Genomic DNA, 14,191 nt, shown 5'->3' with positions numbered 1-14,191 from the left:
CGAGTCTGATAGACAGTTTTCCAGCTGTCCAGGCATAGCCAGGAAAAACACACACACACACACACACACAGACAGGAATTCACATAACACATCTTATTAAAATAGATTTATTAACAGTTTGAACTGGATCTCAATATTTAAAAGTGCAACATTTATATTATATTGCCATAATTTAAAAATACATATTAGATCATCTCAACAGAAACAACATAAATATGGAAAAAGGCAACGAGTTGACAGAAGTAAAGCATCCAGTTAAAGTTCAGTCAGACACACAAAGGCTTCTTCTTTAAAGTTGAGTTGGCAGTGATGTTCTGATACTCTGAGGACTACGTGTGCAAAACCATCTGTTCATCACAATATTTACTCACACATGCATGTATATATATTTACACTGATTATTACGCTTTATCTCCAAAGTAGAAAAAGTTACATGACACCTGTTTAGTTTCCAGCTGTGATGATGAAGCACTGAGGATCATATTACTTCATCATTAATATAAACACACAGTCTGCACTGATGAAGGGAGGAGTCAGTATTTGGACTGATATGATCAATATTATAGTGAAAGGATACGTGAGCTTTGTGAGGGGACACTGCGCAGGTAGCAAAGTAAATCCGGCCCATACTCGGGCCACATGCTTGTTTTTGTCTGGCCCAGTATACACCCGGTTCCACGGCCCGAATCTGGCCCATATACAGCATGATTGTAAAATGCTACTTCCACATCTGGAACAATTCTGGCGCAAACACAAAAAAACTTCCAGCTGTCAGTCAGTACCAAAGGATAACAGCTGATAACAGCCATCTGTCCAGATGTGGAAGTATATGGGCCAGACTTGGGCTGAGCACCGAGGTATTTGTTGGGCAAGAAGTTTTATTTTCTATCTGAGTGACGCACGCACACACACACTCACACGCACACAAGCACGCACTCACGTACACACACACGCATCTGTTTTTTTTTTACATATGTATCTGTAGTTCAATTTGAAACAATACTCAGTGATGGATAATAAATGTAATGCACTTCTAATGAAGGTTTGATCAGTCCACTTGTGTTGTGAAGGAGCTCAAAGTGCCGATGCCATCAGGCTTCTGTTTAACAGCTGGACTCATCATTCAAACTGTCATCCATTTGTTTTGTTTTCAACACAATTTAAAGTGACATCTCGTCATACCTTTGTTTTTTTCTGTCTGTATAAGTCTCCCTCTTTACTAAACATCATCCTGCTGCTCTTATTTTAGTCTCAGTTTGTCAGTGTGATTGATAAAAGCCACCTGCTGCACCTTGACCTCCTGTCAGCTCAGTTTGACACCTTCACAGGTTCACCACCACAAAGTCCAATTGTCAGGGCTACTACAACTAACCATTACTTTCATTATTGATTAATCAATTGTTTTGTTTTTTTTTCTGTCAATTATTCAATTAGTTAAAATGCAAATTATTAATCAGTTTACACAGATATGAAAAGCTGCACATCCTCACAGTTACTTCATTACCTGTTGAATAACATTGTGTTGATCAGCTCATGGTTTCAGAACAAGCTATTTGTAAGTTTAGCTGTTGCTACATAGCCAACATTAGCATTAACAGCTGTTACTTACCAGTCTCACCAAGAGCTTCAGTCTTGTTGTGTTAACAATGTGTTGCCTGAACAGCTACTTCCTCGGGACAGACTGGAGACTACAGTGACTCAGTATCAGAAAGTGATGAGACAGCTAGCTGGTTAGCATGCTAACTCCAGTAGAAAGAAAAGAAGTGAAAAGAAGAGATCACACTGGTGTTTGTTTCCACCTCTGGAGACAGCTGTTGGTGATTTAAGGAATGGAGTTTGATGCTGAACTCACAACGATTCTTTTAGACTGGTAAGTAAACAGCTGTTAATGCTAACGCTAGCTATGTAGCAATAGCAAAACTTACAAATAGCTCCTTTAAAAGGTATCAGAACCCCAAATGAACTCAGAGTCCTGACAGACTGTAGCGCCTGGATTTACACATGCACATTTCAGTGATCATCACTCAGGTAACAGTGGACGGTTCACTGACAGAAAAAAAAAAGTGTTTGATAAATTATTTCAGCAGAATTCAAAACCTTCCCATCTATGTTCCATATAGGGTTCAAGTCTGACCTGCGTCTCTTCGCTGCATGTAACCCCCCCCTCTCCCTCCCTGTGCTGTCAGAATACAGGGGAAAAAATGCCCCCCAGTTAAAGTTTTCTAGCATGTGTCATTGTAGTCAATTATATTAGAAATATCAGCAGATAATTTGTACAACAATGGACAAAATAATAGGAACACCTCTCAATATACTATCATTTCATACAACATAAAGTACAGCTTCACAAAGACCAAAGAGGTGAATCAACACCTCTGTGACAGTCTGACCCAGGCCATGTCTGAATTTCATTTACGAGTGTTACTATTATTTTGTTTAGCCTCTGTGTCTATGTACATAAATATAATAGGTAATAAAACTTTATAAAATATTTTGGAAAAAAGTTGAAAATTGTCCCAAAAAGTATCTGGACACCAAACGTGCCTGAGGACGTTCTGTCACACCTCCAGGTCAGAGCTGGTTAACAGAGACATTAACTGGAACATCACTGATTTTTTTTTAGAGGAAATTATTGTGACAGTTTCCAGGAAGTTAGACAACAAGTAAGAGACCTGAAAATAAAAGGTTACCATCATTTTATCCATTAATAAAAGGGTTGGAATATGTCCATATGGTCAATATAAGAAACACTGTGTTACTGTGTAACAAGTTAATCTCACCTACGCCATGCTGTCATTCTCCTGTGACCTGAGCTCAGCTAAACTCCAGCTTTAAAGACATCAAACCTAATCCAGGTCCAGCTCTGGTCCGACCCTGCAGCCTGGTCATTAGTGTGTGTGTGTGTGTGTGTGTGACACTGAAGCTGTGCAAACTCAAAGTGCTGTTACACATCATCAGTACAAGCAGTTGTCTGTAAAGTCACTGCAATCAAACAATGTATAGACTGACCGACATCATGAATCTCCTGTTGACCTTAATGTTCAAACATCTCTTTTCAATAAACTGTCTGAATCCTAACCACAGTTGCCATGGTAGTCAGTGTTACTCCTGTTACAACGGTGTTCAGGCACACACCGATCACATAACATACCCACCATCATTTTCAACTGGAGGGAATAGAGCCAATCAGGGCTGGCATGGGTTAGCTCCTCATGTCAGCGGGATCCTTCGTTAATCAGCGTATTGGATCCGCCCGACTGCTGCTATGAAAATGTCGAGGGACACAACAGAAGATGTGTTGTAGCTCCAAGAACATCCCCAATTGTTGTGCTGTAACTTCAGGGATTTTAACACCCAGTCCTACTAACAAATCGTGTATCAGTGGTAGCGCACACGTTCATCAATTTAAAAATTTTCACTTGTAAAATACTAGTAATCAATACTCAGTGGGAGCTACAGTTATAACCTGACAGTGTAGGCTCTGTGCAGCAGCAGAGTCACATGACAGAGCAGCAGAGCCTGATCATGTGACTAGAGGAGAGCTGACCTGCAGGACGATGGTGGAGGATTGGGTGTCAAAGTGAAAAACAAAAGCTCCATTTCACATTTAAACTCACCACCAGACGTACAAAGTGAATCTGAAAACTGTCTGATGAAGGTGGTAACACCTGTTATCTACAGATATTCAGCCAACACGTGTCTCAAGGTCTTGATGTCCGGTGAGATCAGTAACACCTGTGTTGTAATGAGTACATATTACCCAGTGTCGTCCCTACATCTAACGTCACAAGAACTCTGATATAGTGTCTCTGCGTACCGATAAAAACGATGATCTTTTTATTAATCACTTCTGAGGTCTGATTATTGTCAAGTCCGATATCACTTTAGGAAGTCTGGCTTTTATCAGATGCATCCTGGGAAAAAAGGAAGTCTGTGTAGACAAAAATACACATCTGAAACGTGCAATATAAACATCACGCATGTGAAAAGAGCCTCAGCTGCAGTCAGCCAGTGGTGTTTGGGGGGTGGGGGGTGGGGGAGGGGCAGTGAAGAAACCGTGCAAATATTCCACCAAACCTGTGCACGCTGCAGCGCTCTGATCACACGCTGGACAGTTTGTCTGTGGTGGTTCTGCTGGTGTTAACGCTCTTTGTGTTTGGTGTGGAACCTCTCAAACAAAGCTCTCAGGATGTTCCCCGGGATCTTCTGGTGCTGGTCGATCAGAGACCGGACCGCCTGCTGCACCTGCAGAGACAGAACCTCTGTCAGCAGCAGCATCAGGTGAAGCTCACAAATCTACGGAGCGAAAACTCTGGCCCTGCTTCAGTCCGCTGTAACATTCCTTGTACAAGATGTTTTTGGAGGATTAACCTGATGGTCATGGAGGAGCATCCAGAGACTTAGCAGCAGACTTCATACAGTTTGTGTTATCTCTGACATCCAGTAGACACATGATGAGATGCCAGCCATTGTTTAGTGACGTGTTTGGCTGGATGGATTCAACAATGTCATTGTTAGAACAAACAAAAAATACAATAATAGATTTAGTTAAAGGCTTTTAGCCTTTAGCCTTTAAGTAGCTCTGAAACTGTGCACTTTGCACTTTTGATGTCAGTGGTTGGTTGATACATTTGGAAGAAGTAGAAGACTGTGGTGTGTGTTTGTGTTTGTATTTGTATTTGTGATATTAATCTATTACTATTCCACCTTATTTCACTATCATTTTTTAACATGTTCTTTATAATTATTATTAATAGTAATTAGTAATATAAGAGAAGAGGAGAGGAGAGGAGAGGAGAGGAGAGGAGAAGAGAAGAGAAGAGAAGCTGTCAGCAGGACATCAGCTTCAGTGGACTCACTCTCTCTGCCAGCTCTGCAGCATCTATGTTGGGGTCATAGGGGATGGGGTCACCGAGGAAGGTCCTGAACTTCACAGGAAATCCTCCATAAACTGGAGCCACAGGGAGACGAAACCTCTCGTACAGCCAACGAAAAAACCCTGAGAGAGAGAGAGAGAGAGAGAGAGAGAGAGAGAGAGAGAGAGAGAGAGAGTTACATGGAGAAACAAAGAGAGGAGTGACATAACACTCAGCCAATCAGATTCACATCCGCCTGAGTCAGGTCAGTTCACTTTGCTCCACCCTGTCTTCAGGATGAGTCTGGACATATTCCATGTTTTCCTCCATGTGCAGACTCTAAGCACTGTGTGTGTATCACAGTCTGATACATCTCAGTCCTCTGACACAGAGCTCCATCACATGTTCCTTCATTACTATCAACACACACTTTGACTCACACATCCACTGTGTGTCACTCCACTCTCCACACAGGACAGACACAACAACGCCAACATACAACGTGCATGTGGAACGACCTGGGCTGTGTTCTCCTGCGTGTGTGTGTGTGTGCGTGTGTGTGTGTGTGACTGTGTCTTGTGTGAACCTCGCAGTGTGTGTCACGGTGTGTGTCCGTCGTCTTTGTGATTTCACTTACTGAGTGTTCCCAGAGACCTGAAGCCTTCCCGCACATTCTGAGTAAACATTGGAATGACTGGCTGAAAGAGAGAGAGAGAGAGAGCAGAGGAAGAGAGGATCAGAGAGGATCAGAGAGGAAGAGGAGGATGAGTGAGGACGATGCTGCAGCTGTTCAGTTCACTGGACAAACATTAATCACTTTGATTAGCTGTTATTAAAAGTGATACATGCTGTGAGGAATATGAAATGATGAAACTTTCTACTAACACATGACACACTGAACAACATGTGCACACAGAAACTAAAAATGATTCTACATGCCTGTTATTACAGAGCTGCTGCTTTTCATCCATGAATTTTTAGCTGGTTGATTTTAGTGACAATAACAACATGGCTACAGTTCCACCTGTCAGTGAACTGCCTCCTTATATATGACCCACAGTGTGTGTGCCAGGCAGAGGGCTCTGCCCAAAGACCAGTGTCATCAGACCTCTGACAGACTTCTGCTGGTAGAACATGCTAAGCTTTTGTTCACAGACACAGTGGGTCATGTGATCAATTATGCCAGGACACTTAGATCTGATCAGTTATTTTCAGACACTGTTGACTGTTTGAAACAACTTTTAATGAAACATTATTCAATACAAAAACAACAAGAAAACAATACCAAATAAATAATGTTAATGGAGGTAGGGCATGTGGTGGACTATGGCGCAGCATACAAACAGATGGATGGACATAAGGAACAATACATGGAAAACCACTAGCTCAATAATTTGCAGAGAGTAGTACTGGAAAATTCAATCAGGACTCTTTATAACACCTTTCAACCAAGCAGCAAGTACTCTACGGAGGTGGAGAAGCCAACCACACCCACATCTTTCACTCCTGCCCTGTTCTGCAGAAATACTGGATGGAAATAAGTATAATATAATAATATCATTGGCTGAAACCAGAAGCACCGCAATTAATTAAATGTATAAAATGGAGATAATTAATCACAGGACCAGGAATCTAGCAAAACTATTTGACATAAGATGGACCAGGATCCGGAAAACAAATATAATACAAAATTAATATTAATTTTAAAAAACAAAGGGAGAGGGGAAAGAAAGGGGGAGGGGATGGGAGGGAGGAGAAAGGAATGAGAACAACTATATAGTTTAAAATGAGTTAAACCTGTCTTATTCATTGTATTTTCTTCTCTCTCTCTCTCTCTTCTTTATTTTTATGAATTAATTTTTCTTCTTAAATTTACTCAGCTAAAGTATGTATGTGTATGTATGGGTTTTTTTTGGTGGGGTGGGGGGATATATGCTGCAGATATCATAGAGTTGTTAACTCCTTCTGTAAGGGAATTCAGTCTAACAAATAAAAAAACAAAGTAAATAATTCTAACATTAAATAAGGTTCAGTAAGGATTTCCACAGCAGGGAACAGACCAAAGGCGACCAAAAACATTCTCCACATCTCTACTGAACGCTGTGATGTACTGTCTGAAAGAAACTGATGGGATTCCTAGCAGAACTGATCACATCTCCCACCGCGTCTGTCAAGTGAAATTTATGAAGTAACGGCGACTCACCACTTGAGAGTCGATGGCGACCTGAGCAAAGCCTTTGCGTTTGCCCCAGAGCAGAGGGTAGTTCTCATCACTGAGCAGAGCCTCCCTCACTCCTCCCGGAGAAATGCCCAGCAGGTGACCGTTCCTCAGAGCCCGCACACACTCCTCCTGAGGACCGTGGATCACACTGAACACCTCCAGCAGTAACTTGAAGCCTGGAGGAACGGGGACGGGATCAGACGAGACGGGGGAGGGACGCAGCAGATTCGAAAAGAGCCGATGGGGAGGGAAAAGAAATTCCGGAAAAACCAGTTGAGTTGCAGAGAAAAGCTGAGTATGTGGGTGAGGGTTAGAGCATACACAGTATGTGTGTGTGAAGAGCGTGACGTCACACCCACAGGTGAGTTTAACCTGGTGCAACGCCTCTGAGCGCTCTGTGCACCTGTTAGTTAATGTGAACAAACATGCTGCAGAAGCATTCAGTAATCAGCTGTAACTATGAAAAATAAATATATCACTGTAACTCCATATACCTTTATTTGTAATTAAGAATAGAAGCAAGTCACATGCTTCATCTAGATCATCATTTATTCACCAAGTCTCTTTCCATTGCACTTTGTTGCGTTTATGCTTTTATCAACACACATATTGAGGTTTAATGTGCCCTGATGTGTGTGACAGAAGCTACGGTAAATGTATGTGTGTTCACGTGTGAAACAGAGTGAGCACCTGGGATCTTGAAGAGGAAGTGGTCAGCTACAGAATGGCAGGTCCGTCCCTTCTGGATGATGACACTAGCCAGGAAGTAGTAGTAGTCGATGGGAATCGCTCCGTGATAGTAAACGATCAGCGCTGGGCCTTTGTCGGGGATCTTCTCCATCCCATGGATCTCATAGCCTGGTACACATGAGGCGTACGTGTTATTTCTTTAAGAGCTGATAAGAGCTGTGGCCATGAACAATCAGTAACCTGCAGCTTAAAAAAAAGTTTTTCCTTATATATCGCACTAACACACGAGCATCACGGTCGTCAAATATCCAACTGTTTACTGTCGTCTTTCCCATAGATCTAAACGCAGATGTCGCTTTAGTCACTGTTACTATGGAAACACCAGCTGAGCATCTCTGTGACTGAAGCTCCTGCCATCTGAACCCCAACACTGAACTCTAGATGGATCTTTTCCCCTTGATACAGAATCAGAATCAACTGGACCCCATCAACATTTTCATACCCGCCACAGAGCATGATGGGATGTTGACTGCCTCGTTGTACCCTGCAGTGCACCTGCGTAGAAGCATCTGCATTCATTGGGTTTCTCCACTCGTTTATTCAGCTTTGTCCTTTCATTTGTCAGTCGGTATTTCTCTGTTACAGGACTTTCTCACAGTGACTTGGCGTAGCAGGAAAAGCACAGGAGTTACATTAGTGTCTGAATACTTATGTCGATGTGATATTTGAGTTTTTAATTTTTAGTAAATTTGCTCAAATTTTTTAAGTTCTGTTTTCACCTTGTCATTATGGAGTACTGAGTGTAGACTGATGAGGGAAAATGGGGCTGCAACAAAATAAAATGTATAAAAATGGAAGGGGTCTGAATAATTTGGAGCTTAACTGAAAGAACACCGAGCATCTTTGACACCAACGTTTCCTCTGGGACGAACAAAGTTCTTTGTTATATTATCTTAACCGTGTCCTCACTGACCTCCTTCACCTCAGAATCTTTCTCCTTTGTCGTTTCTTCTTGGTGACTGTAGGTGTATAAATGTTGTCTGAATGCTATGTGACAGACTCTTACCGTGCCATATGGCTCCATGTCCGTCCCACAGAGTAGCCAGGGTCTTCCTGGCTCCATCCCACAGGTTGTTGCAGTAAGCTTCCCTCAGCTGATTCTTCCTCTGTTCAGAACAACAGCAACAGATTTTAACATCCTGCATGGCTCTCATTTCTACGGTGGCCCTGAGAGCTCAACGCACTGCAACTTAAGAAAACACATGCAAAGACACAAACGTGCTACAAATTCAGTCCTACAACACGTGTGTCCAGCACACACAAGCACGGGGGTTCAAGTCCAACCCGGGGCCCTTTGCTCCATATCATCCTCTGTCTCTCTCTTTCTCTCTCTCTCTCCCTGACTTCATATCTCTCTCTCTCTCTCTCTCTCTCTCTCTCTCTTCCTGTCTGCCCTGATTTCATGTCTCTGTGCTCTCTCCCTCTCTCCTCTCTCTATCTCTCTGCTCCCTGACTTCATGTCTCTCCCTCTCTCTCTCCTGTCTCCCTGACTTCATTTCTCTGTCTCGCTCTCTCTCTCTCCCTGGCTTCATGTCTCTCTCTCTCTCCTCCTGTCTCCCTGACTTTATGTTCTCTGTCTCTCTCTCTCTCTCTCTCTTATCTCTCTCTCCTCCTGACTTCATGTCTCTCTCTCTCTCTTCTCTCTCTCTCTCTCTCTCTCTCTCTCTCTCTCTCTTCTCTTCTCTCTCTCTCTCTCTCTCTCTCTCTCTCTCTCTCTCCTGTCTCCCTGACTTCATGTCTCTGTCTCTCTCCCTCTCTCTCTCTCTCTCTCCTGTCTTCATGTCTCTCTCTCTCTCTCGCTCTACTGGAAGTAAAAAATAACAGTGATGAACCTGGCTGGGAAACACTTGTTATTCAATTAATTGAACAAGTGCGTCCCAGCCAGGTTCATCACTTTTCAGTGTTCCCTGGAAACACTTCCTCTGTGTTGTGTGAATTTGCAGTGCATGTGTTGTCAAATTGATGAAGATGTTTCCTGAATTTGCAGTGTGTTTGTGTCTTTGCACGTGTTTTCTTAAGTCGCAGTGTGTTGAGCTCTCAGGGCCACCGTACATTTCAGTGGTTTGGTCCAAAACGTATTACTCCAACTATTCACCTTTGTTTAAGCTTCATTTCAGCGACTGGTGCTGGACGTGCCAGTCAACAGATCAGGTCAACTGTTCAGAAACTCAGCATTACTCTTAGATACCCTTCAGATGCATAACTTGCAAATACATATAAGAATAGATAAACATTAGTTAAACAATAGTTAATATTGAATCAATTGCCTATGTATAAGCTAATGATCAGGGCAGGTATTCACAAAGCATCCTAACTTGCCGATTTAGGAGAAACTTCTACAAATAATCAGCGTGTCAGTCCTAACTTTAGGACTCCTCATTTTTCCGATGAACAGCTGTTCACAAAGCCACTTAGCTCTAAAAGTATCTCCTAAGTCTGGGAGAAGGTAGAAGCAGTGGAGAGGACTCCTATAACTCACTAAGACCAAATCACAAAGAGTCTTAAAGGGCTGCTGCCACTCCACGTCCCAGTGTTCTGGAAACCTTACAAGATGCTGAATTAATTTAAAGATACGACTCAGTCACGAGGGAATAATGATCGTTGTGGAGTTTGTGAAGGTGCAATAGCTTCTCCAACTGAAAACAACCCGATCAGTGCGGAAAGGAAGTGTTCGGCAACACTGCGTTGCTTAGCAACAGAGAAAAGGCGAACTATTCACCAAACAATAAATGTTTAATGCATTAATCTGACAGTATTCTGCTCAATCTTGTGCAATGTTGCAGAAATTATATACATCCGACCTTGTCAGATTACCATTGTGAACTTTACCAACAGATGACTCAACAGCAGGTGCTCAAATGTCCACAGCATTTACAGAGCTTTATTTTCCCGTTATTTATTTCCTCTGTGCTATTCTGTAACTTATCTGTTCAGTTCAGAGTTTAGAGCTGCCTGCTCGAGATGTTGGATGATAAACAGTGAAGGCAGTTTGATTTGCGCTGGTCCATTTCTGTGTGACTGGCTGCTGAACAAAGGCTCCAGCCTGTGATCCCATGAATCAGCTCTGAGCTGACTAGTTTAACTTGTAGTTTGAGGATGTATTCTGGCCTCCTGGTTCAGTTCAAACCTGTACTGCTGACTGTTTGTCACTGTGCTCATTTAACAGACCCTTTGGTCACATTCTGTCTAATTATGTGAAGGTTAAAAAGTGATTAGTACACACGTATCATGTTATAACACCAGGCTTTATTAGAAGGTAAGAGGCATTTAAGAGGCTGCTCTTTATGTCTATCTCCTTCTGTTTGATATGTACAGTTGCTCATAGCGTATTTTAGTATGAAGCCACATGATCCGATTCCGTTTGCTCTATTAAAAGTTACGGCATTATGTATTAATACACATGCAAACGCTTCCTGTAATCATTTCAAATTAAAAGCCCTCTAGTGTTTCAGTGGGCAGAAACCTTTTATCTCTTAACAGGGCTTTTATTGCTGTGCTGCAATAGGCGTATTGTCTCCTTTCTGGTAACACACAGTAGTAGTATCATGTTATAGCACCAGCCTTTATTATTTATGACTAAAAATACTGGATGGCAGGTAAATCATTTGCGAGCGCCTGGTAAATGACACGAGCTGTGATTCACTGTTCATGCAGTGCATGAGGAGCGTGTGCGTACCTTATAGACATGGAGGAAGAGTATACTCAGGTAAAGGAGGATGACGATGAGGAAGGGCACGATGAAGACGATGGCCAGAGGGGTGAAGACCCACAGCAGGTACTCCAGAACACTCAGGTAGTCCTCCAGCTGACCAAGCCCTGCCCATTCCTCCCATGCGTGAAACACACACATCTGTGGAGCCACAAAGACACACACAATACTTAGATCCACCACCACAGACACAAACATCTCAGCAGCTACTGGATGATGCTGTGAGATGTTGTTCAGAGGTTGATGTTTGCCAGAGGATGAGTCCTTATGACTTTGGGGGTTCATATAGAACTGCCAGCTGTTTGTTCAGTTTTGGTTCAGAGCTGCGAACATACAGTAGCTGTACCGGTTAGTCTTGTTGTCAAATCATTTTTCAATGACTTGAGCAACACATACGGATTTCTATTCTCCCCCATTGTAGTGGATTCATGGTTAACAAGAAGGTGGATATCTGACCAGTTCAACACCAATATCAACATTGGTGTTAAATGGGGATTTGGGTGAACTGACCCTTTAAGCAGGCACACTAAGCTGTGAGTGTATTGTGAGTCTATACACATACACACATAACACACACACAGTTGCTGTCCCAACAGATGCTACGACATGAGAAATAAATGATGTTTAACAGTGCACTGATTAGAGCTGCACAATTAATCAAATTCTAATCGAAATTGCAATGTGGCTAAGTGAACGATCCAAATCACAGGATCTGCAGGTTCTTTGATGAAGGAAAACTGTGTCACAGCATTTTCAGCACCATACGTGTTGTGGTGCTACAGAGACGCCCCGGCCAACAAATCACATTCTCCAGACGTGAATGAACATGTTCGTTTGGTACAAGACCAACAAAAAAATCACATCAACAGTTTTATAGTTTTTTCAGTGAAAATAAAATGTAAAAATGACCATTGCAACTGAACCTGAAATATCTAATTTCAGCTCAAACTATCAAACTGTCCTATATTCAAATCCAGACTGCAGAGCATGGATCTGCGCCAGAGGGCTAACAACTCATCCATGGACTGACAAAGTTGACTATGATGCAATAAGCAAAGACTCTTCAGGTCGAGCATTTCAAACCATAAACTATAGCAAACCAAACTTGAGGATCATGTCATCAAATGAGAAGTTTATTCATTATTATATAAATACTATATAATTATATAATTGTATTTTATGTTTGAGGTATAACTGATGTTGCCACTAAACAGCAGTTCAAAGTTTTATATTGTCACATGCCAAGGTTCAATGTCAAGTAAGCAAACAGTGAAATGAGGGTAAGCCTTTGCAGCTGGACAGAAGAAAAGAAAGTTATATTGTGATGTTCAAATATTTGCGAGTATCGGCCAAAGCCGAGTGAGTGATGAATTCCCTGTCAGTTCACTAATTTATTAATTATGAATACAATAATTATTGTACATTTGGCTACTTTTACCTGAGCGCTGAAACCATTTCTATTGCCTGATATACAGCTTGTTCTTTCAACCAATGCAGAAATGTCTTACATTTAACAATTGTATCTCTCTTATTAGAAGTTACAATACATTACATTCATATGGCAGTGTGACACACACGAGGAGCAGTCTGGCGTTCAGTGTCTTCCTCAAACACCAACAACCCTGCAATGAACGACCAACCCACTCTAACAACTGAGCTGGTGCCGCCTCATCATGTAACTGTAGTCACAAACCCTGATCTGATCAAGCAGACACTCGTAATCAACACTTTCTTTAAGTAATCTAAAACAAAATCGCTGCATGAACACAGCCTAATGTACAGAGAGAATAAACAGTGCCAGTACTAAACAGACAGGGTTCATACCAGGAGAGAGACCGTGTCCTCTGCTATGGTCAGGCAGGACTGGTTCCCACTGTCTGACATCCTGCTGACAGAGAGGCTGCAGACAGGATCAGTCAGTCCGGCAGCCTCAGGGGGAAGGATCCCACTGCATGGAGAGCATCTGCTGCTGTACACAGTCAACTACAGGAGGGGACAAGAAAACACCACTCAGTACAATAACAATACAATAGCTCCATTCATCCATGAACGGAAACATTTCCTGTTACACTGCATTTAATTTAGGTATAATACACATGTAAGTGTTAGGTCAACAGAGGCACATTTGAGGGGTTTTGAATGATTTGTCAGTAACATTTTGTAGAACAGTAAGTAGTAAGATTCAGTAAAAACGGGTACTAACGAGACACGACACCGAGCCCTGTTATTGCACTGACAGCTGTGCTGTATGTCATTTAATGGAAGTTAGCTTTAGTGTGTGGGTTAACGTTACAGCCTGGCTAAGAGGAGAAGACCCGTGAAGAAACTACACACTACAGCTGTAGCCAGGGGCCGCGGTAAAACTCTCAGCTAACTGAGGTTAAATGAGCGGAAATGGAAAATCAGAGAGTTGACAGCAGCCTTCAGAGTAAACGTCACCAAACACAGAAGACGTTACCTTGGACAGTCACCCGGTAAACTGAGCCATTAAACCACACCACTGTTCATTTAATGTCACACCAAAACACCAAACACATATATAGCTGTTAGCTGACAGCGGTCCTGGTCCTGACCCCGGAGCGCTTTGGCTGTGACACAGTCCGGTGTTTCGGAGTCCCTGGAAAATACGGTACCCGCAGATAAGTTCCGCTTACC

General features: G+C 42.4%; 1 protein-coding gene across 1 annotated transcript; it reads right to left on the bottom strand.

The window, feature by feature from the left end:
- Window positions 1-2,151: 2,151 nt before the first annotated feature.
- On the bottom strand, window positions 2,152-14,108 carry tmem68 (transmembrane protein 68). The gene is made up of 9 exons (XM_022761900.1): window positions 13,995-14,108; window positions 13,361-13,519; window positions 11,504-11,677; window positions 8,834-8,933; window positions 7,768-7,935; window positions 7,060-7,253; window positions 5,494-5,554; window positions 4,860-4,999; window positions 2,152-4,245 (listed from the first exon to the last, which is right to left on the bottom strand). Exons 2-9 carry the CDS (start codon window positions 13,418-13,420, stop codon window positions 4,141-4,143), a joined length of 1,002 nt encoding a protein of 333 aa, XP_022617621.1. The 5' UTR covers window positions 13,421-13,519; window positions 13,995-14,108; the 3' UTR covers window positions 2,152-4,140.
- Window positions 14,109-14,191: the final 83 nt, after the last annotated feature.

Source organism: Seriola dumerili, unplaced genomic scaffold, assembly GCF_002260705.1.
Source record: "Seriola dumerili isolate Sdu_G_001 unplaced genomic scaffold, Sdu_1.0 BDQW01000432.1, whole genome shotgun sequence".
NCBI classification, from domain to species: Eukaryota; Metazoa; Chordata; class Actinopteri; order Carangiformes; family Carangidae; genus Seriola; species Seriola dumerili.
The sequence above is the reverse complement of the archived record's forward strand: the minus strand, read 5'-3'. Positions and strand labels throughout refer to the sequence as shown.

What these genes read in the sequence shown, in the direction of transcription:
- tmem68 (XM_022761900.1), bottom strand. Translation starts at nt 13,420, where the DNA reads ATGTCAGACAGTGGGAACCAGTCCTGCCTGACCATAGCAGAGGACACG. An exon ending in TCGCCATCGACTCTCAAGTG is followed by an intron (nt 5,555 to 7,059) that starts GTGAGTCGCCGT and finishes TCTCTCTTTCAG; the next exon opens with CCAGTCATTCCAATGTTTAC. An exon ending in CTGCAGAGCTGGCAGAGAGA is followed by an intron (nt 4,246 to 4,859) that starts GTGAGTCCACTG and finishes CTGTCTCTGCAG; the next exon opens with GTGCAGCAGGCGGTCCGGTC.